We start from the raw sequence: 23295 nt of genomic DNA, 5'->3' as shown, positions 1-23295 counted from the left end.
TTAAAGACTAGGACTAGCAAATGTTCAATATTTAGCCGGTGATTTAGGGGTGCATGCTGGTTAGAAATGCCACTGTCATTAAATAAGGCCTCAGTTTATTGGTATTTTAATATTATTGGCATGTTACGAACTGTTTTGGTACATACAGGGGCCGTTATAAAAATGTTTTTAGTTTCTACATTAAAAATTCCTCTGACAAATATTGCAGTAAAGAATGAAGAAAGCAAACAGTGATATATGTCTGTTTTGACGACTCCATATTCAACTGCTCAGAATTGGAGCGTCAAATTTCTTCAGAAAGGCCAGCCTCAGTCACAACAAAAACGGTGTCATTCTGACCATCATCCTTCGGTAGCTTCTACGGTCTTCATTTTCCGAGATGCCTTTCCTGCGAGATCGTCTTGATTGCTGGCAGCTGATAAAAGACCAATAAAACTCCATCTTTATAACCAATTAATCACTCGCTGTGATTTACAACATACAATAAACAAATGAAATCATTGGCTTATCAGCACTGTTAAATAAATCATCCTGCAGGCACCATCTATCTGTTTGAATTTCATAAAACGGCTCTAATTGTGTTTGATGTGAAGCGAGGCGAAGCTTACATATCTGATTAGCGTTAACAGGGCTCTCCATCTTCAGCCAACAGTTTCCGTCAGCGGGAAGATCAGAAGTGAGGAGGAGATGCACAGGAGACCTGCGTCCTGTCATAAGGTTTACTGCATTATCTGTTCAACAAGATACAGTTTTTATATATTTAGGCATTTTTCCAAATTAGAAGGATCAGTTAATCATTTTTTCCGTCACTGATCAGTGTAGCAGCACAGAGACTCACTGTCAGCTGATAGAGGGCTGTTGATATCGTGCTTATTAGGTTCAGCCTTTCTGAAGGATCCCGGCTCACTGAATCAAAGCAGACACGCAACACAAGCAGCACATGCATTAAATCCGTCTCAGAGCACTAACTCTTGACTCACAGAGCGGAGAACAAGCGTAAATCACTGCCGAGAAGCACTTAAATGTTATAAAAAGCAGAGCAGCTTCTTGAACATCAAGCATCCGTACGTGTGTGGTTAGATGTCATGAAACTACTTGTAGGCAACTAAGTTTTTCTCTTACCTGTAACTGGTTGTTCTCCCAATTGACCTTTTGGTACTTTTGGCACCTCTAGTTTCTGTCGGTCTGTGAAAAGAAAATTGTTAACAAAAATTACACTGCAAAAAATACTTTTCTAGCTTTTTTGTTTTGTTTCCAGCCAAAATATCTATAAATTCGTAAATAAAGAAAGATTTTCTAGACAGGTAATGGCGTAAGCAAAAAAAAAAATCTTGTTTTCTGTTTGAAATAAGATTGTTTTTCTACCCAGTTGACATATTATTTTCTATTTTTCAGACAAAAACTTTTTGAAAACAAGACTATAATTTTTACTTGTCTAGAAAATACATCTTGATCTAATAATCTTGGCTGAAGATTTTGGCTGAAAACAAGACCTCAGCTAGAAAAGCATGTTTTGCAGTGTAGTGCCTCACAAAACTCTTCATCCATTCCTTGATGATGTAGCCTTCCCTAAGGTGCTTTCCTCTAAAATGTTTTTTTTTTAGTGAATGAGACTCTCACTGTCTAGATTTGTGGTCTTCTTTAGGTCTCCTCCTGAAGCTCAAGGTAGTGTGTGGTCCTTGCTCTTCAGCAATCCCACCACGCAGCTCTCTTACAGAACTCTTCAGCTCCACAATGGGGTCAGAGATTCTCATCTGGAAAGATTCCAGAGGGAAATCCGTTCCAGCACATCCTGTCAGTTCAGATATTTAAGTGTGTGGGTGGTTGGAAGGGCTTTTTTCATACCTCCATTAGGCCATTAATGTTATGCTGAGTGAGGGGAAGATGAGTCTGTAGGGTCTGGCTGCCGACTGGAGATCTGGAGACGTTACGCAAGTTCTGGCTTTTCAATTCCTAACCAAAAACATGCACTGTAAAGTTTGACCAGAAGATGATATTAAATAATTAATCATTTCTACTATAAATGTGTACGTTTTTACCTTTAAATCTAATGCATGCTGCAGTTTAAGTTTCATAAGATCCTGCTCCTGCTTCTGAATAAATTCTTGGCATTCAGCAAAACTGTCAGACATCTGTACATTATATATTATGCTGTAATGGTTTGCAATGTCGGTCATACAGAACATCTGTTCAGTACCGCTGTACTGAAATAATCGGCTGTTAACAAGAAGAGCATCAGACACCTTGTATAAAGCTGCTTTGAGTCTCTCAGCTTTGCCTTTGAGCTCTTGCTCTTGTGAGCACAAAGCCTCCACTTCAGACTCCAGTCTTCTCCTGCTCTTCTTCTCTGACAGCAGCTCTCGCGTCTGCGTCATAACCAGCAACGCCTGACGGTGCTTCTCCTAAGACACAAACAAACTTATTTGCAAAAAAATATGCCAAAACTTACATAAACAGAAGAAAGTAGCCGATTGGACTATGCCAAAAAACTGTTCAGGTAGGTTGACCATTGTTCTTGCACTTTCAAGCTCAGGGTTAGGGTTACAACTAACTCTCAGAACAGTAAACTCCTGAATGCAAAAACACTGTGATATGTTACCTATTTAATTACAAATGACCAGTTTCAGCAATACATTTACATACACGTGCAAATAGTTTCAAAATGTCTCAAAACCATATCACTGTTGGAAATAGTTCAGAAAATGAAAACCAAATGCAGGGCCTGAAGTATTTTTCTGAAAAACAGCAGCAACTCATAAACAAATCATAAACAACAACTATCACAAAAAAAAAAACTGTTGTGGCCAATTATGTGAACATCTGTTGTATAAATGGCCTATTCAGTTCAGTATTGGGGTTATTCAGGTCAGCTTTGAAGCAGCTTCTGCTATGTGCATATAAACCTATGACTTCCATTGTACAGGTATAGCAATTAAAACAGTGATTGGCCTGGAATATCTCTCTCTCTGAGATTATTTCAAAATCATATCACTTTTTCCAACAATTAAACCAGTTAAATTATACCTGCATTCAGCCTATTTTTCCCACTGTTTTTCAAATAATCCTCACCAATAAATACTTTATGCATTTTGTTGGTGCCAGAGGGGAATCTCTGACTGTGCTTTGTGAATAAAATGATTTCCCTTGGTCTCAAGCTTAAGGACACTTTAGTCTCCTGTATAATAAAAAAATTAAAAGTTGCATTCTGCATATTTTAATACTGTATTAAAAGTTAAGGTAACAAAAAGAGTAAATAATTAACATGGTTCATTGATCAGTACATTTTTCTTTTAATGTCTAAGTATGTCTTAAAATCAAGCACCTCTGTACTTTTACTGTCAAATTACTACTTTTACAGGAGTTATATGTTATTAGGGTATTCATTTTATCATTAAGTACTTGACTTGTGTATTTCGTCCACAACTGATGAGAGACACGCTAATTAATACAAAAGTGGTGTTGTGAGAAACACAAAGGTGATGTTAGTGAAACACCCCACCATCTTGAGCTTCTCTATGTTCTCCTCCAGCAGCTGAATGCGGCTTCGCAGGAAATCAGTCTGCTCCCTCTTAGCAGTGATCTGTTTCTGCATCCCCAGAGCAATCTTTAGACCTGAAATACATACACGCTCCAATCGGTTCAACCGCAAAAAAAACTCTCAGAAAAATAATTATTCACCGTCCTGTCAGAAAAAGGAATATTACGCGTTGCCCTATCTGTCGAATGCTTGACATTCAAACTGAATGAACTCAGGTTGTTTTGTTAGCTGCGTCACACGTTCACAAGAGAATAACTTGAACTATACATTGTTCAATACTAATGCATTGTCTGCTTTTCAAAAAACACTTTGTCCAGTGAACCAATGAACTGAAACTTACGTCATATGAGACCATTTTCCCATTCAGTCCCTCTCACAATTGAATAGGACAAAAAGAAACAATGGAGGGTTACGGAGGTCAGAACTAAGAAATCATAGCTACGTTATGTAACGGCCCACAGCCACGGCACGCAGCGAGAACAAGTGTTCTTTAACAAGGTCTCGATGCACTGATGACAAACAGCTGAGAACGTTGTGTAAATGTTCAAATGCTATATTTTGTACGGATTAAGTGATGGAAAATTACATAGTGGAATAACAGCAGGAGGGCAAGGACTAGATCTATAATCTCAGTTTGCCGTCTTCCTGCCATTATCCAGAATGCAGAACAACAAAACGATGGCCACACACTGGCTCTCTGTAAAGAATGTAAATGAATCCAGTAACGTAGGGTGTGGTCTTCCGCCCTTTATTTTATATACACTTGGCCTAGTTCTGGTTTTTCCTGAGGTAACACTGCAGACGGCGTAAAAACATCCTCACTTTAAATATCAGCAGTGCTATGAATGGGTACGGATGCCTATATTTGTATTTGAGCATAATTAGGACTTTCCTGAAATTTTTTTTCTCAAAGCTTTGATCTCAGGGGCCAGTCCTGTGAGGTTACTGAGGACGAAGATGGGCGCTCAGCTAAAAGAGATGATCATTTTTCATTGAAAACGAGGCATTTCTGCGATGGTTTGTACAGTACCATGCCCGTCAGCTCCCTCCAGTGTTCTCAAGTAACTGTTGGCCTGGTCCAGCTCGGCCTGCACAGTCCTCAGCTGGGTCTTGAGTTGCAGCTTCTCTCGTTCCAGCAGCTCTTTCAAAGCTTTCTGTCCCTCTGATGAGTGAAAAAAAAACGTCAGGGTGATAATGACAGAAACAAAGCCGAACGAAATTACTTAAAAGAAAACATGCAGTTTGGGATCATTTTTATTACTACTTCTTAAAAAATATTCACTATCGTTCAGAAGGGTTTGGGTTTGGTAAGTTTTTTTTTTTTTATGTATTTGAAAGAAGTCTCTTCTACAGACCAAGGTCGCATAATGTTTTGACTGTTACATTTTAAAATAACAGTTTACTACTACAGTATATTTTAAAATATAATTTATTTCACTAATGGCAGACCCAAATTTTCAGCAGCCATTGCTCCAATCTTCTGTTTCACATCATCCATCAAAAATCATTCTAATATGTTGCTGATTTGTTGCTCAATTTCTTATTATGAATATTGAAATTGCTTAATATTTTTTTGTAGGAAATGAGATGGATTTATTGATGACAAATAGACGGTTCAAATCATTTTTTATTAATTTAAAATTGAAAAATCAGACGATTTGAGCTTTTTTAAGGCAAGGGTAGTTCAGGTTGTAAAAGTGAAACCACCAACCTAAAATTTTATGAACTGATCATTTATGAAAAAAAGTTAAAAAAATATTTATATAAATGTATTTATATATTTTAAATTACATTTTTTAAACAATATGCAATACCGATACAATTAAGTATACAATAACAATCCAATAAAAGCAAGAATTACAAGTTCATTACAAGTTTTAGGGACACTGTACTTGACTTCAGAGCCAGTTTATATCAAGTCTGCGGTTTGGGATTTAGATGAATCTGTGTTTGTACCTTTCAGCTGGGTAAGCTGCATACGCCGCACTCCCAGCTCAGCGGTCATCTGCTGTTTCTCTAAAGTAAGCTGATCAACATTGCAGATCTTTTCTGAGAGAGCAGCATGCTGACAGGCCTTCTCTCTTTCCATTATGCTGAGTCTGAGCTCTGCCTGTCTCAATGCAGCCTGTAAAGCCAACCAGTATGCAGTACAGATGACATGCAAGAATCAATAACGAGAAGAAGTTGGAGAAGAAAAAAACAGTCATCTTGGATCAAAAGAAATATTAGTGTAATATATCTTAATAGCTCTTCCTTTTCCAGCCATTGAACATCAGCGATGCCCATGAAAGGGCTTATGTAATCTAACATCGGTTTAGGTATCCTATTTTGTGAATTCTATTCAAAGATTCTTCCCTAAATTTCCTCACCTTCAGTTGCTGATTCTCCCCTCTGAGATGCTCGATCTGGTTTGTCAAATGCTGTTGAGTGCTCAGAGTGCAGCTGTGATTCGGTATAATATGCAGGATATTTTCCAGTTCTGCACTCATCATTCGGTCATCTGCCTCTGCCGTCATGACCTTCAGCAGACCTCGAACCTCTTCCAGCTGGACATGTACCTGCTGCACTTCATGCTGCTACAACAATGCCTGCAGATGACCCGCTGAAAGACACATAACAAAACTCATAAAACATAAAAAACTGGCTATATTCCTGCAGCAGTTTTCAAGCAGTGAGTGTCACGGGTCTGTTATGAAAGGGTTTACACAGATACCTAGAAAAAGACTGTTATAACCAATTATAGGAATAATAATAATAATAAGTCACCCAAAAATATTAATGTGCTGATATGAGTTTTTTCATCAGAACAGATTGGACATTTAAAAATGTACATGTACAGCTGGGAATAGGTGCCGAGATTACAAACAGCTGATAAAAATATCACGAAAATCTGATGACTTCAGCCAATCAGCCAACATCTCATGAAGTAAAAAGCTGCATGCACAAAAGAAAAATCCATCTGGATTTTTTTTTACCTCGAAGTGTTGTTTCCAATTAAAAACATACAGTTCCTTTATCCATAATATTGTTCTCTCCAGTAAATCAGCCTGACTCCAAAATAGTTCTAAACAAATACATTGGGAGGTATTTGACGTGACGAAAGCATTGAAGAAAGCAGTATGATGAATTATACATCTGTATTTTGGCCAGAAGTAATACTTTGAAGTTAATAATGGCTTTGTTTCTTTAAAGAAATGCAGTTTTTCACTTCACAGTGCATTAATTAATGGACTGGATTGCTTGTAGATTATTGTAATTTTTATGTTGGGATTCTCTTTTTGACGGCACCCATTCACTGCTGAGGATCCATTGGTAAGCAATGTAATGCAAAATTTTTCCAAATCTATTTCGATAAACAAAGACACTCATCTACATTTTGAATGAATAAATTCACAGCTTTATTGGCAAAAAAATCATACAGTTAGGAGGATTCAAAAACAAAGAATTGATCTCCAAGATAACCCTGTGGCCAGTTGATGCTCTTTGGATACCTCTCTTTCCCAGGAATCCATGAAAGATAGGACTCCAACCAGTGGAATGCAGATTCAGTGATGTTAAACAGATATAAGAATAACAAAAGGAACGGCATTCCTCATGAACGTCTTGTTGATCGCAGGATCTCCAGCAGGAAGGTCACAACACACTGTAAAAAACAAACTTCAACTTGAAATAACTTGTTACCCCGCTGCCTACGTTTTTTTGTGGAGTCAACTAAAATATTTAATGTTTATTTAAATGAGAACTAAAATATTTTAGTTGAATCAACACAACATGTTTAGGAAGCGGGGTAACAAATTATTTCATGTTGAAACAACTTTAGTTTTTTTATAGTGCAGTATTGTTTCTAGCCCCTTTGTCTTTCAGTATAAAATTATATTCTGCAGACAGAACTTTGGGAGAAGCTACGATTCATCCAAGAATTAAGAATGTTTACAGGAAGAAATGCTAACATCACTACTGAAGAACTGCTACACTACCGTCAAGACTACTTTATTTTTTATATAAGAGAAATCTGGTGCATTGGTATGCCACCCAAAATACTGCTTAGCAAATATATTGTCACTACAGAGGAAAGAAAGAAAGCTAAACGTCTGCAAAGGTAGTAATATGTAGGTTAAATGTAATAAATAAATAAACAGAGATGTCTAGAGGTTTTACAATGTCTAAGATACAATTGCATGTGTAAAGCTGGTTGCCTTATTTGTTAGTGCTTGTGGTGGTAAGCAATTTGAAATAGAATGAAGCTAGGAGTGGAAGTGGACGTCTGCAGTGAAAGGCTTCTCCAGATGGATTTCAAGATCACCAAAGACTTCAAGTGGACTGCCATTCACAGAGAATGAGGACAGAAGCCCATACAGCTCCTCTAAAAACGTGCCCCGTTGACCAGGAAGGTGTTTAACAGGAGCCGTTACTATAATGAAACACTAAATAATTTTTACTGCAAAGGGAAGAGTGGGTTGAGTATTTCCAGTTATTAGAAACGAGAAGATCGGTACCCGTCCAACCTGACAGACGGTGTGAGAGAAAGAGAAGGGTTGGAGAGAAGGGGTTTCAGGGTCTTCTGGATGAATCCAGATCTCAGTCAAGCACAAGATACTAAGATTAGACTGAGAAGCAATGACCACAATGATTTTTGTTGAAAGCTGACTGACAATACTAGAAACCCACAGAAAATGACAGAGATGCAGCAGAAGAAGTGCAGCTTAGCAAGATAAATAAAATAAATTATTGTATTCCTGATAACAATCTTTTATTGTACCACTGAATGGTAAAATATTAGTTAAGATGGTGTGTGGTGGGCGTCCTGGTCACCATTTTTATATCGCCTGAAACATCCAAAGTGATTTGACCAATAAAATGCAGATACTGTACATAATCGACCAATCGTGGTGTGTCGCGCATGCGAAAGATCAAAGTGATGCCAAAACACGCAAGTGTTTGCTCATCTGTGTTATCATGTTTGGTTCAGGAGATATGACCCAAAATACATTATTTGGATAGGGCAAAAAGTCAAATGGTCACCATGGCAACCGCAAGGTGCTTTTGCGATCCATTTCTGAAAATGTTCAGGGCCCTAAACTGTACAACTGTACCAATTTTCATGCTTTCATGAAAGAGCAATCACCTGGAGTATAGGGATATTTATAATGTAGTTTTATTTTAAGGAGCTTTTCTGTTTACTTTTGTAGGATAAGCAACTTTGCTGCTTTGTTTGCTGCTTTGTTCAAGTTCTTCATCTTTAATGAAGAACTTGAAGCGAAACCACTGCTATAAACAACACGAGCACATATGACGTTACCGTGTTTCATCAGTCTTTTATCGAGTTAAAAATTAAAAACAGAAATTTCAGTGATGCAGGTTCCTCTTTGCATTATTCTCTGTGAATGTGGTGAGGTCTGTGATAGAAGATGAACTGCAGAAGTCTGAGGCTGGTACGGGCTGTGCCGACCTGCAGTTGAGCTGCCTCTCTCTTGGCTTGCTAAAGCTGATCTCATATTAATTCTATCTGACAGCTCGACCAGAGACTCATGCTGTTCTGTCTCTGCCAACAGCTCAAAAGTGTCTTATGCTCACCAGGGATGCATTTATTTAACCAAAAAATACAGTGAACACACAAATATTGTGAAATAATATTGCAAATAGCAATGTATTCTACTCACATTATTTGGAAATAGCCACATTTTCTGGGATATGCTATTTACACTAAGTAAAAATACATATATTTTCTTAACAAAGATGATATTTACACTAATTGAAAATAGCAGCATTACTTAAGTGCTATACTACTTACTGCAAGTGGCAGTTATCTGCACCTCAGTACTTAAGTACATTATAAAACAGAATGCAACTTATTGAGTGTAAATGTTCATTTTAATTCAAATTATTAATAGATGCCATGGTTGACACCCTTGGGACGATAAAGACCTCCCTAAACCTACCCTAACCAACACTTTATTTTAAACTTTTTTATTATTTCCTTCAGTTTTATTGAACATAAATGTTTTTATGATGTAAATTTAACAAAAACTATTTCTGCTCAATAAGCAACCACAATGTTCATCACATCACTTATTTGAAAATAGAAATATTAAAATTAAAATTGCCCTACTATCACTTTTTATCATATCAATGTGGTCTTACAGCTTTTGGACAGTAATGCACACTTGTCAACAGGAAATGCTTCTATAGCATGTGGCAGCTGTAACGAAAACTTCTGCTTTGGTGTGATGCCGACGATTTATACCAGCATTAGGGTAAACACCACTGATCGAGACCACTGACCAGCACATTTACAGTTGATAACATTTCTCAAAGCTCAAATATTTGTTCTTTTTTTTGGCCCAGCAGTGTCCCCAAGTGGAAATGCACAAATAAAGACTGGCCCCTCCTCTGTCTGTCATTGGTCACACAAATAGATTAGCCTGTCCTAATCTCACGCCATTGGGTAAACTAATGTTGCCATGCGTTTGGGCTAGTCTAGATGCACAAACAAACTGATCAAAGTTTTGAAAGTGTCACAGAGATGGTGTAAAAATAGACAATTACCGTCGACATGTCTGTAGCAGTAGCAGTTTTTCTGAAAAAATCTGACATAACAGACTTAAGTAACGTACACTGCTGTTCGTTACTATAAGTTGGCAGAGTTGTGTATGTAATTGGGCTGAGAGGTCTCTTCCTCTCACGGCCTTCTTGGCCTGGGACTGGGAAAGAGCCAACTCCTCCTCCACTGATCTGAACCAGCAGCCAACTCAATTACGTTCCAACAAACCCTTTTCTCATTGTAGAGTACAGCCACATTGAGCATATGAAGGCTATCAAGCATACCAGAAGCATCAGTCAGACAGTGCTAATGTGAAACATCCATCATCACAGCATCCAAGTTCTTCAGTTTTGGTGTAAACACACACACACACACACACACACACACACACACACACACAAAAAGAGTTGGAACACTTGTCTCATTATCCTGTTGTTTCCAGCTCATTTATCTTTCTCTGGTGTAAACAGAATAAAGCGTCAGCTGGTTTTCTAACTTGAACACGAAACAAAACCATTTTAATTCAAAATTCGCAGAATGAAAACCAAAACAATTTAGTTATGATGATGTATACATGATGAGAATTTACTTTAGCTCTGAAAGCACCAGTTTCTCGGTCAATATCTCCACCTTCTGGTCATGGCTGGTAATGAGCTGCTGTGAGGGATTTCCCACAGTATTCCAGTTAAGTTCTGATACTCACTGAACTTTAAAACTCAGTTGAACTCAGAGAGACAAAAACAAAAAACATTTCTTTAAAAAGCGCAATTTAACATATAATTAAATAATACGCTATTGAAGACAGAATTAAACAATAAATTAACAAAATACATATTTGACAATTCACATGTTTGAACTTTAGTTAAGTTGTCACAATACGTTTTTATATTGATTTTTTTTTTTTATTCTTAGTAGCTGCTCAGCAAACAATCCTGAATGAATAATATATCTATACCTACAAACTATTTCCACTCCAGCACTTTCGAAATTCCCAATCTATCAGTATATTTACTATTATTCCATTTATATTATGTAGTATATTCTACTATTGTACTACTAAACGATATACTTTAACAATAACGTACTGTTTTGTATTGCGTGTGCACTGATTTTCTGCCGTGTACTTTCGAAAGTACACGCTCAAACTAATAATAATTTTTAGGATATGTGTGAATAATCCATAGCATATTTAATAAACTGATTAATTACCACTTGCAGACTCTTTTCTTTAAACCTTTGTTCAGCTACTCACTGTGCGATCTGAACATCACATTTGCATTTAGCAGACGCTTTTATCAAAGCTACTTACAATGAGGCCAATGGAAGCTATTAAAAATATGATTATTAGATATTATTTACAGATAAATATTTGCAACCATATTAACTTGCCAACTCACACAGATAGCGCGCCGAAACCCTTCCGGTGGACTGCAGGTGGTATCATCATCTTCATTTTTGACTGCCAGAAAGCATCCTGTATAACTGTAGCGTGGTATTCGCTTTCGCAGCAAGTTGAATTGGAAGTAAAACCAGCTTTAAACTGAAGTTAAATTTATTTTGTGTAACAAGATTTGACCAAAGCTACGTGACTTGCTGGCTAGCTAATTTGCAAACAGGCGCAACGGAGCCACCATCATCACCATAGCAACCACAGAGCTGGTAACAAGCTAAACTCGTAAAACGTCACTCCCCGCGGCTTTCCATTCATAAAGGCAAAGGGGCCTCGATAGAGACCACTGGAACAAGTCTAGGGGTGTTTAGTCATTACATTATTAAATAAAATGATCGAGTGCGCCTTTACCATACGCATACGAAACACGCAATGTGTGTCACAATAATCAATTATGCAAAACTAATGAAATGAAATGTAAAAATGTAAATAAAAAGGTAATAAACATTTTAGTTGGTTACCTGTAAGCTGCCATAAAGCCATAAACGGCAATAGCCTAAACGATATTGCATGTAATTATAATACATCAAACTAAATACTATGGGAAACAAATATATTAACTAATATATAATAAACAAACATCAACTAAAGCAAATATTAAGGAATGTATTAATAAACATGTCAAATAAAAATAATAATTGTACATTAAAAATGCATATTAAATACATATTTTAGTGTATCATTTTGTAAAAAAAAAGTGTAAGTGTAAGTTGCCTTGCTCTTCATACACAGTAACAAATATAACAGTCAGAGAGTGCATGCAGTTATGTAAATACTGTATTTAATTTTTTCAAATAGGGCTACATCTTATTTATACAGTGTACTGCACTTTTGTCAACATTTGTTGTATTTATTTTCATGTGCTATAGAAACACGCGTACAGACAACGATATAGATTTTTATGTCTTTGAAACAATTAAGGTTAAAGCAAATACGACAAAGATTGTAAACGACATTTCTTCGTGTTTCCAGTGAAGATGTTTTTGATAAAATTGCAGCGCTACATACAGCCTTTATCAGTCTGCGCTTTGTGTTGTATTAATTGTACAAACATACATTTGCACGATGCCAAGCAAAATTGGTTCATTGTTTATTAAAAAACTGTCAGTCGGTGTCTCGGCGTTCAGTTTTTTGTTTCATTATAAGTATAGCTAGACTCTCAAGTGCTTACATGAAGGTTGTCCTTTCGGCATTAAAGACAACGCGACACAAACTGTTTTGTTGCGGTAAGTGTTCACTATAATTTGTGGAGGTGTGTTTCTTCAGGCTTGAGGACGGGAGAGGGAGAAGCGCGGATGTGGGGCCTCCTCTTCCCACGCGCCCCTCCCCCGCCTGTCCAAAAATGTGAAACCGAATCTGAGCAGCAGGTCACAGAGCCTAGTTATTTTAAAACCAACACTGGACTACCTCGACGGGACCATGGAGGCAGCGCGGAACGGGCCGTTTAAAGAAATAACCGTCGCCGCGCGAGAGCTGGAGTAAAATGAGGGAGCGCCGCCGTGCTCGCTCGACGTGTTCAGTTGCTGCTCGGCTGCCCGCGGCTCTCCGATGTCTCTGCCCGTAGTCCTGCCTGGATCTTGCTGTCGTTTATCTGGGGCTGCTTTGGCCCACCAGCTCGCAGACGCCTCTCACAGAAGCCGCAGCCGCCGCGTGTCCGCTCTTCCGTCCCGCATGTCTGGCTCTCAGACGCGGCTCATCCCGGCGCTGCTGCCCGCTCGCCCGCTGCTCTCCCTCGGCTTGCTGCAGCTGGTTCTCGGCTGCTCCATGGTGGCGCTATCTTTCGGGGCTCTGTCCCTTAGCAACTCGCCCCCTATTAGAAACTCTTGTCCGTTTTGGGCCGGATCTTCTGTGAGTATTATATTACTGGCCACAAACAGAGGTGCTAATGCTTTTATTTTACGGCACATATGTATTCTACTCGTATTAAAATGCACGCTTGTCAGTATGCCACTTTATTACTCAACAGTTTTCCATTACAAGCAAACAGGTAACTAGGAGAAGATTTATTGTGGTCTGATGTGTTTCCAAAGGAGTCTGAAACAGAAACGTGGTGCTGCACTTTTAGTTCAGTCTATTTCAGAGTATATGAGCATACACCGTTGTTTACCAGTAAAGGACTATGATAAACCGTACTGATCAGTCAATATATGTTGTAAATGATTAGCCACGTTATTAGTTACTCTTTTAAAAAGTGCCCTGTAGTTGTTGCCTCAAGGAAATACTTGAAGTTGGTCCATTATTTTTTACTTGTGTAGCCTAATGCAGTTAGGTTGATTTTACTGAAACAATGGTTGATTTAGTTAAGTAATAAATTAAACTGGAATTGTTAAAGTCAATTTAGATGTTGCCACATAAATCACGTTTAGTAATATATATATATATATATATATATATATATATATATATATATATATATATATATATATAAAACAGCTAACACAATACAATCATGATAACATAATTTAAAAAAACCATGATTTTTGAAAATGTAAAAACGTGAGTTATCTGTTTTTGCAAATAAACTCTTAATTTTTTACCTTTGAAATTGAAATCCTTTATCACAGAATATTGTTGATTTGAATGCGACCAATGAATTACTTTTTATAGATTACCTGACAAAGCATTTTACAGTTAAGGATTTAGTGAAATGCTATAGATAATGTCTGAAAATAAAAAGCGCTAAAGCTGGAATAAAAGCCCATCAGCTGGTGTAATTGACAGGAAGTGGCAGGGTTAGAGAAAAGGAGAGGAATCAGAGTATGAACAATGGTATTTAAATGAAGCCGCTGCAGACAGCTCGGCCGACAACACATTGAGTGAGATGAGTCATTAAAACAGGATTTAAAAGTGCTGAAGGCAGTTTTGAGAGTGTACAGCATCTGATGGGTAATAATGGGTTCATTATCAGTTCATCTGTGAGTGTTTGCCTCTTTGCTGAACGGACTGACTGTTTTCTGCAGGTCATCCTCTCTGGGATTATAGGACTAACCACATGGAAACGGCCAATGCTTCTGCTGGTATGTGTGTTTTGCCAACATAAGACTGCTGGTTTTTGAGGAAGCAGCCTAATGTTTCTATTTTAATAAGGAGATGAGTTTATTTTAACTTGAAAATAGATGATGTTTGCTGCACCAAATCAGTCCTGTATTGTCCTGAACATATGTTTTCCAGATAATCTTCTGCATATCCGTGTTAAAGGGGCAGTTGTTTGGTCCTTAAAAAACCTTTTAAATAGGATCTGTGTCCACCAGACATTTAGTTAAGGCCTTGTTAATTAAGTCTCATCCTCTTAATAAATAAATATATATACACGCACACAGTTCAAAGTTATTATTTTTTTAAGTAATTGGATGAATAAGAAAAAGGCATTTATAATGTAAATTATTTTTTAAATAATTATTATTTTTTTTATTAATACATTTTATATTAGGGTAATGAAATGTTTCTTGAGCACATATTAGAATGATTTCATGTGATACCGAAGACTGAAAACTTAATTGCATTACAAAATTACATTTTGTAATACATATCATACATTGTTTTCTTATTGAAATTAAAATATTGAAATAATATTTCACAGTGTTACTTTTTTTTACTGTATTTTTTATCAAACGAATTCAGCCTTGGTGAACATAAGAGAAAAATCTCACCGCACCCAAACGTCAAGTGTCATTTTCTAATTCCAGATTTGAGTGCTAATGTTATGTTTGTCTAATTACAGTCTAGTATTGATCTTACCGTTATCTATTTTCATCTCATTTCTCTCACACAGGTGAATCTGTTTGTTTTGCTGTCAGTGGTCTGTATCCTGTTAAACCTGGCAGGCTTCATCCTCTGCTGTCAGGGGGCTCAGCTGGTCTCCAGCACCACTAACTGCCAGCTGGTGAGGAATCTGTGCATTTAAACATGTGCTGTGGTACAAATAATAACATCAATAATGGCTTGACTTATGTATATAAGTCGGGCAAACTTTATTACTACACATGTACATTTATCCACACCACATAAAGTATTAAATAACATTCGTTGTAGTGTTAGAGTTGGCAAAGAATAATAAGTGGCATTGGTGTAGTACTAATCAACTACATAGCAACCGTATAGAACACCCTAGCAACCTCATTGGAGAGCTCTGGCGAACACCCACGCACTGCACTTACAAGCACTACTAAAACTTTCATCTAGTGTGTAATCGAAACAATAACGCAGGCTGATGCACATATTAGAAACACACAATGGAAAAAAGCACATCTGCACAGACCATCTGCTCAGAAAGCCCTGAATTTGAGAGGCAGTTCCAGTTTTTCTTGGATTTGATGCAGTTTTTGGGGTGCTGTAAATTCCAGATCTTTGAGTTGTTATCGCAAGCTTCGCCAGACCGCTCAAAAAGACAAATGTAGAAAGGTGCTTGGAAACTTCATCCTCAGACCTGTACTTCGAATCCAGGCGGTTCTTTAAGTATTAGTAACACCATGCCACCAGACGTTATTATAATAAACGTGTTTCTGTGTTTCAGAACGAGAAGGGTGACCTCTGTTACTGTTGTTCAGAGATTCCAAGCACACAGTGCCAAGGGGACAAGCTGATTGAGATCTACGCAGGCCATGCATGTGGCACAATGAGAATCCTGCTCAAGGTGTTCTTTTTAGAAAAGAAAAATATTTTGTAATAACAATAATGTATGTATGTATATGTGATAAATTAGTGTAAACGATAGATTTGGATGTTATAGAGCTGTCTCCCTTTCAGAAAGTGCTGTTTGCGTTGTGTGCGCTGAATGCTTTGGCCACGGCTGTGTGTCTGGTGGCTGCTGCGCTCAGATATCTCCAGATCTTCTCAACCAGGCGGCCGTGCATGGTGAGAAATCATATCATGGAAAATATGGGAAGAAATGATTTAATTGTTGGTCAGTGTGTGGCATAGTTTATAAGACTGTTTAGACGAGCTGTGTGTCTGATGTCTCTCTGCCCTGGTCAGATGCTAATAGTGATGTGATTATGATCCTCTCTGGCAGGAAGAGGCCAGGCCTGTTCCAGAGGAAGTTGAGGAGCAGACTCATCTTCCTGACCCTGACGAGTTCGTCGCTCCGGCGCCACCTCCGTCATATTTCTCCACCTTCTACTCTTACACCCCGCGCCTGGCTCGCAGGTATCACACACAAGCCCAAACACACTTTAGGTTATCTAAAATGTGGTATTTTCATCCTGAACCTACCTGACTGCATTGAGTTTATTTTTAAAGACTCATAAATATATATACTTTTTATTCCATGAATTTCATTACTTTAAATGGTGAATGAAATGCGAACATTTAAAATCATTATTCATTAAACATAAAATATCATAAAAATAATTGATTATTAAAAAAATACTGTACAAGACAAATGTTTTGGAATGGTAAGATTAAAAAAAACAAAAAAAACATCTTAGGCTCCCCAAGCCTGATATTGACTTGGTATTTTGGTAATATTGTCCAATCTTATTAAAGTAACACTTTTTTTAGTTTAATATATTTTTAAGATGTAATTTATTTCTTTTGAGTTTTCAGCAGCCATTGCTCCAGTCTTGAAAATCACAAGATCCTTCAATAATCATCGTAATATGCTGATTTGCTTCTCAAGAAATGATTCTCATTATTATCAATATTTAAAACACTTTTGCTACTTTTTGAGAAAACCGATAAATTTAGTCAGAATACCTATATACAAACCCACACTTATACTTTATATAAAAAATGATTTTATTTGTATTATAGGCTAGATTAGTGTTCAATTCCAAATTTTCATATGAACATGTCTGTTAAGGTAACATACGTATTCGTGATTAAAATCTGTCCAGCATTTTATGATCTATAGCCTTCTTGAATGTCTCTCTCTCTCACACACACACACACACACACACACACACACACACAAACCTGCACTTTGACCTTGAACTCTTAACCAAAAATACAGCAGGATTTAGCAGATTTGTGGGTGGGTGGCTGGCTCAGTGTTTGGCAGGCAACCAAAGTGTTTTGGCAACGTAAAGCAGGATTGAAGTTTGTGTGTGGGAAAGCATGATATGATCAAACACTAATGGGTTTGTCCAGAAGCAGCTGTTTACTGTCATTACATCTTCTCATGAGTTGTTTACAATGCAAGTATGTGTTTTTTGGCAGGATGTTTGGTGATGGTATGATCCCTCTTCCTCATATATATGGTGCCAGAATTAAAGGAGTGGAGGTCTTCTGTCCTCTAGACCCTCCTCCACCTTATGAAGCTGTTGCAACAAGCCCAGAAGCACAGGTACTGATCTAGACAGTTATTATATGCTGTCGCATAATCATCTCTGTGATGAAAGTCAAAAGGCAGTACTTATTTGCAGTATGTATTCCTGATAGCATTTCAGCTCTGTTTGTGAATTAGACCTCGTATCAGCAAACATGGTGCTGTGTTCTGCTCTGCCAGGCTTACATTGGCAACAGCTCAATCAAATACAATCCTTGTCCGCTCACTGACCCTCCGTATTTATATCAGGCCCAGAATACTGAGGTGCAAATGACCGATCTGACTGAGGTCCTGACAGAGGCTGCAGAGGCAGAGACACCCAGTGATGGTATGAACCGCTTATTCTTATTCTTATGGATAGGCCTGTGGAGTATTGATGAACATTGTGCAAAAACAACTGTAAGTGTTAAATGTCAATAAAATTAAAGTAAAAAAAAACAAGCATATAGAAAATTCCCATAGGAAAATCTGGAATTAGAAAATGGAGCTTAGTGTCATTGACACGGCTTAAATGAACCTAGTGCCTTTGGTACTCTATATTTAATCAGGATGCTTACAGCATTTCACAGTACCCCTCCAAAATTATGTCATCTGTGTAATAAAAGACATGTATTTTAGTGGTGTCGGTTGTATCTTCAGTGCTCTTCTGTGAGGGATTTATTTTTCTTTTTATAGCTGTATGTATCCTTCATCACTTTTAAAGATAGATGAGTGCTGCATGTTTTTAATGATCCTTCACAAGTCACAATATAGCAGCCATTTGGATAAATGTTTTGCATTCTTTCAATTTTATTTTATTTTTTCATCATCAGTTATATTATCACCAAAACAATTTAAAATGTTAAATTCAAAAGTTATACTTAAATGAAACAAGAACTTTTGAACTGCAAGAACTTCACAAATTTGTGTCAAAACTGATGTTCATGCAATTTTTTTCAAAAATGTCGTTTCCATGTATAGATCGTACATTTTTTAATATATTAAACAACTGTTCATAATTATGGGGTCAGTAATATAAATTTTTATTTGAAGAAATTAAAGTAAAGATGCAATAAATGTAAGTGACAGTAAAAATATTTATAATATTCAAAATTATTTTTATTGCATGCTTTACTTTCGATTGCACGCAAGTATTTCATTTTCCACACAAATATAGGAGTACAGCTATTTAACACTGATTAGAAATATTACTTGTTACCTAATTAGCATATGTGAATGATTTCTGAAGGATCTTGTGACACTGAAAACTGAAGTAATGAATGCTGAAAATTCAACTTTAAACTAGAAAGAAATTAGACTTTAAACTATATTACAATAGAAAGGTTTTGCTCTTAGAAGCATTTATACTGACTCCAAATGGTAGTACATAGAGACCTAAATATATGTTGTTCTTTATGAAGTAACATGACGTTACATGTGTTAATTTAGACGGCACATTTCTCAAGATGCGTCTGACTCTTGATGACTGTATAGACTAGGCTCGTTTTGGCCAGATTTCTTTAATGACCAATATGACCTAGCAGCCGCCGACATAGTACAGACATGAACAGACAAGAAATAGCACAAAAAAGTCGCTTCACACTGTTCTTAAACCTCTTTTTACCTTGTTAATATTCTTACCAGAAAAGTTCAAGTCAAGTTCATGAAAAACTGCTAGAGATTCTGTAGAGATTACTGACAGTGTGAGCAGAGTGAAACAAGCGGCAAGATTCCGTTTACCCGTGATTTATTATGACCCAGGGTTAGCTAATTTAAAGTGTGAAAAGCCCTGAAAGGTTAACATGTTTTTGTTGTTGCTTTGCCCGTTTCATTCAGACAGGTGCCGTCAGACGGCCTTATTGAGCCCCACGCCCCCGGCACAGTCCAGACAGCCTCACAGCACAGCCTCCTCCGGCAGAAAACCTCACAGACCTCGCCTCCGCCGCTCCAACAGTGACCCCGTCCTGCTAGATCTGACCGCCAAAGGTAGTGGAGGCGTTCTCCAGTGATCTGTTATGTCTTGTGGCAGTCTACAGTTAAAGGTTTTGGTGTAATGACTCACCGACAGCCAGCTAAATGAAATTATACTTGTTTTCAGAGGATACGTGCGTTTTAAAAGCCCGTAGGCAGATTTGTCTCATTTCAAGCATAAATGTATATAAAACGAATGACGTTTCTATAAAAGGTCAAAGAGCAGACACGGACACAGTTCTTTATAATTAGTTTATGAATGCTGGCTTCTCTCTGATGACAGATGGAGGTTTCTTTTTACGTGGTGTGTGTGTCCAGATCAGAGGACTTGGTCTGATACTTATAGAGAAGCTATAGCTGTCAGTGGTTACTTTAAGCCCATTTTAAATATAGGACTCTGTCTCTGTGTTGCCGATGACGGTCAGCAAAGAGCGATCATCCAAAATTCATCATTTCCTCACCCTAATCTAATGTATGTCCTTCAAAATATCTTATTTTGTGCAAAGAGAAGTAATTCAAGTTTGGAATGGCATGATGGTGAGTAAAGGTTCACGAAGTGCTTCACGACTTCGTATCTGTCTTTTATAATCGATACATCAGTGGTCTTGGCCATTATACTCTATTATTAGTTTATTATCTTGCTGGAATAGAGCTGTTAAGTTTGTAGTCCTGAAACTTAGAAGAGAATTAGGATTTTTGAGCCATGGGCTGAATATCTCTGTGGTTTTCTGGAAAGGTTTTGGAAGGTTTTAAAAATGAATTAAGTCAGCAATCTTACAAACAAGCACAGCCGTTTTTAGTAGAAAATTTGGAGTTGGATATTTTTCTCCGTAATCCATGTAGCCCCATGTATGTGTCATATTCAGTGAGTTTACATTATTTGACAAATATTTGCCAAAAACATAGCGAGCTATGTCTCATTGGTTTTCTCTGTCTCTCTCAGTAATGAGTTGTGAAGCAGCTACACAGACAGAATTAGGTCCTGGTTCTGTAACGGAGCACGGGACGGTTACGCTACGACAGGGCCGCGGCAAACGGAAGCCTCGTCCCAACTCTATGGTGGACTACCAGAGCTATAGAGACACAAAACTGCTGGTGGCCCGTTTTCTGGAGCAGTCCTCCTGCAGCTTGACCCCTGAGGTACAGGAGCTGGTGAACAGCATCAAAACTGTGCTGCGCTCCGACGAGGAACACATGGAGGAAGCCGTTCACTGCGCCAGCTTCATTGACCAGGCAAGACGCATGGCATGAAAACGCGTCAAGTTACCTAGGACTCAAAACCCACGCCGCACACATGATACACGGAGCTTTGGTGCTCGAGGGATATATTGTATTTAAATCCTTCATGTTTTTGTTGAGCACAGCATTACATACACTAGGCTTTTATGGCTCATGTAAAGTATCATATATATATATATATATATATATATATATATATATATAGACATATACTTGTACTTGAAGAGGAAAAAGACCTTAAAGGGTTGCTCCACCCCAAAATGAACATTTTGTCATGAATCCGTTCCGATACCATAATAGCTTTGTCTTCAGAACATAATTAGATATTTTGGGTGGTTGGATTTTTGGTTTTCATCTAAAATATCTTGAAGACGAACAAAGCTTTTTACAGGTTTGAAACCACACTGGGGTACGTGATTTTCATTTTGGGGTGGAGAATTTCGTGACAGGTCATTTTGGTTCGTGTTTGCAGGCCATTACGGTTTCAGAGGTGACACCAGCGCAGTCCGCCCTCCGCAGGCAGACGCAGACGCAGACGGAGCTCACCTCCAACACGCTGCCGCTGCGCAAGCGGCCGGGCGTCCTGCACCTGCGCAGCTGTGGAGACCTCAGCTCCTTCACATGGGCAGAGCTGCAGGCCGGGCCGGAGCGCAGGACGGCTCCTCACTCTCGAACGCACTCCAGGATGGGCAGGGAGCAGGAACGTCCGCACAGCCTTATAGGAGTCTTCAGAGAAACTGTCATCTGAGAGACGTCCCAAACCGACTGTTCACAGAGGAAATAGACTCATCGGGTGAAGGTTATAGTGAACGTCACAACACGAAGGAAGCCAAGCTTTGTATAAAGTACAGATGATTTCAATTCATTTTTAAAACATCTGTTTTTCATCAGTGTGTATACTGAATATTATTCATTTTTAACTTTTTCAGTTGGAAGTACAGCTGTTGGGATTCACTGTTTCTTTAAATTTTTTTTCACATTATGCATTATGATAAAACACTGGAAAAAAACCAACAAAATGCCTTATTTAAAAAGTATTTGATTAAAGAAATTGACTATATGAAAAATACAATATTAATAACCATTATATTAAAACATTGTAAAGTATGGTTTTATTTATCTTATGTGGTGTGGATTACTCAATGCTGAATACATCAGCATATTGTAACGAGGAAAGAATATGTGACTCTTTTTTGTTTTATTTTTGACCATTTTAAACAAATGTATTATTTCTACCAAGATGTCCTTCGGAGGTGTATTGTGCATTATTACTGAATTTGAGGAGGCTCATCTGCTTTATATGGGTGAAACCTACCATCCATATTTCTCCAAGATTAAATCTGATCTTTAAAGCTGTTAATCTGTTGTCTGGGACTTTCATTTAATCAGTAGTGACATTTTGACAATGTAGGGATGAACAGTTTTTAACAACATCTTTAATGAAAACTACCTTTTTAAATACTTGGGCTGATTTACAAAAAAAAAATAAAAATCATTTTTATTCAGTGAGACTATATTTGGTTGGAATTTTGACATTTTAATTAATCAAAAAATTAAACAATAAGTAATGTTTCTTGAGCACCAAATCAGAATATTAGTATGTTCTCTGGATCATGTGACACAGAAAAATGGAGCAATGATGTTGAAAAGTCAGCTTTGCCCTCTCTGCTATTAATGACAAATATCTATCTATATATATATATATATATATATATATATATATATATATATATATATATATATATATATATATATATAACAGTCATTCTAAAACATTTCACAATTGGACTATTTTTACTGTATTTTCGATCAGAAGAGACTTCTTTCAAAAACATCAAATCAAGAGATTAAAGAGACATTGTGGTTGCATCTGCTCTCAGTAGTTTGTTTAATGTTGTAAATACTGTTACAAACATTCCTGCTATGGTAAAGGAATGTGTCTAAATAGTTCAATCACAGAAAAGCTAGCAAATAAATAAACATTGCTGTTGCTTTACAGAAAGTGTGTTTTTACTTTTAGACATTGACAAACATATAATTGTAATTACATTCAGAGCAAGTGCATTAAGTACTAATCAAACCCACAGCTTCTTTCCTACTTCGGTACAAACCACGTACCCCGCTGAGGCCTTGTATTGGAGACGGGGATCTGTTGAACCCCCGTCCCATACTTTTCACATCCTGCATTACATATGTACATTGATATTTCATTCCTGGTGTCATTTCAGTATCGCATTAAGCCACTTGTTTTGTTTCTCCGATAATAAACATTTCAATTCATCACTTTTTAAAGCTTGCACATTATTGTGAAC

General features: G+C 37.4%; 2 protein-coding genes across 4 annotated transcripts; one reads left to right on the top strand and one right to left on the bottom strand.

Moving 5' to 3' along the window:
• Positions 1–57: 57 nt before the first annotated feature.
• On the bottom strand, positions 58–11700 carry LOC122344925 (coiled-coil domain-containing protein 158-like). Of its 3 annotated transcripts, XM_043238573.1 has the most exons (13): positions 11477–11700; positions 5908–6140; positions 5495–5663; positions 4569–4700; positions 3500–3612; positions 2244–2402; positions 2040–2132; positions 1846–1953; positions 1621–1754; positions 1123–1185; positions 839–906; positions 609–731; positions 59–415 (listed from the first exon to the last, which is right to left on the bottom strand). In XM_043238573.1, exons 2-13 carry the CDS (start codon positions 6052–6054, stop codon positions 342–344), a joined length of 1383 nt encoding a protein of 460 aa, XP_043094508.1. In that variant the 5' UTR covers positions 6055–6140; positions 11477–11700; the 3' UTR covers positions 59–341. The 3 variants fall into 3 exon arrangements, with proteins under 3 accessions (XP_043094509.1, XP_043094508.1, XP_043094510.1); XM_043238574.1 differs by lacking the exon at positions 2040–2132 and having other exon boundaries at positions 58–415; XM_043238575.1 differs by lacking the exons at positions 59–415; positions 839–906 and having other exon boundaries at positions 629–731.
• Positions 11701–12384: 684 nt separating this feature from the next.
• Positions 12385–22343, top strand: fam189a2 (family with sequence similarity 189 member A2). Its single transcript, XM_043240408.1, has 11 exons — positions 12385–13377; positions 14490–14546; positions 15302–15412; positions 16043–16162; positions 16276–16383; positions 16541–16674; positions 17686–17812; positions 18044–18122; positions 19610–19759; positions 20688–20977; positions 21456–22343. Exons 1-11 carry the CDS (start codon positions 13078–13080, stop codon positions 21729–21731), a joined length of 1752 nt encoding a protein of 583 aa, XP_043096343.1. The 5' UTR covers positions 12385–13077; the 3' UTR covers positions 21732–22343.
• The last annotated feature ends 952 nt before the right edge of the window (positions 22344–23295 follow it).

This window comes from Puntigrus tetrazona, chromosome 5, assembly GCF_018831695.1.
Source record: "Puntigrus tetrazona isolate hp1 chromosome 5, ASM1883169v1, whole genome shotgun sequence".
Taxonomy (NCBI): Eukaryota; Metazoa; Chordata; class Actinopteri; order Cypriniformes; family Cyprinidae; genus Puntigrus; species Puntigrus tetrazona.
Note: the sequence above shows the minus strand (reverse complement) of the source record. Positions and strands in the feature narration are given on the sequence as shown.

Bases quoted from the DNA above. Each gene is read 5' to 3' on its own strand.
- LOC122344925 (XM_043238573.1), bottom strand. From the start codon at position 6,054: ATGACGGCAGAGGCAGATGACCGAATGATGAGTGCAGAACTGGAAAAT. The intron at 5,664-5,907 runs GTGAGGAAATTT...TTGGCTTTACAG, and splicing joins GGGAGAATCAGCAACTGAAG to GCTGCATTGAGACAGGCAGA. The intron at 416-608 runs GTAAGCTTCGCC...GTCTTTTATCAG, and splicing joins TGTTAACGCTAATCAGATAT to CTGCCAGCAATCAAGACGAT.
- fam189a2 (XM_043240408.1), top strand. From the start codon at position 13,078: ATGTCTCTGCCCGTAGTCCTGCCTGGATCTTGCTGTCGTTTATCTGGG. The intron at 15,413-16,042 runs GTGAGGAATCTG...TCTGTGTTTCAG, and splicing joins GCACCACTAACTGCCAGCTG to AACGAGAAGGGTGACCTCTG. The intron at 18,123-19,609 runs GTATGAACCGCT...CGTTTCATTCAG, and splicing joins GGCAGAGACACCCAGTGATG to ACAGGTGCCGTCAGACGGCC.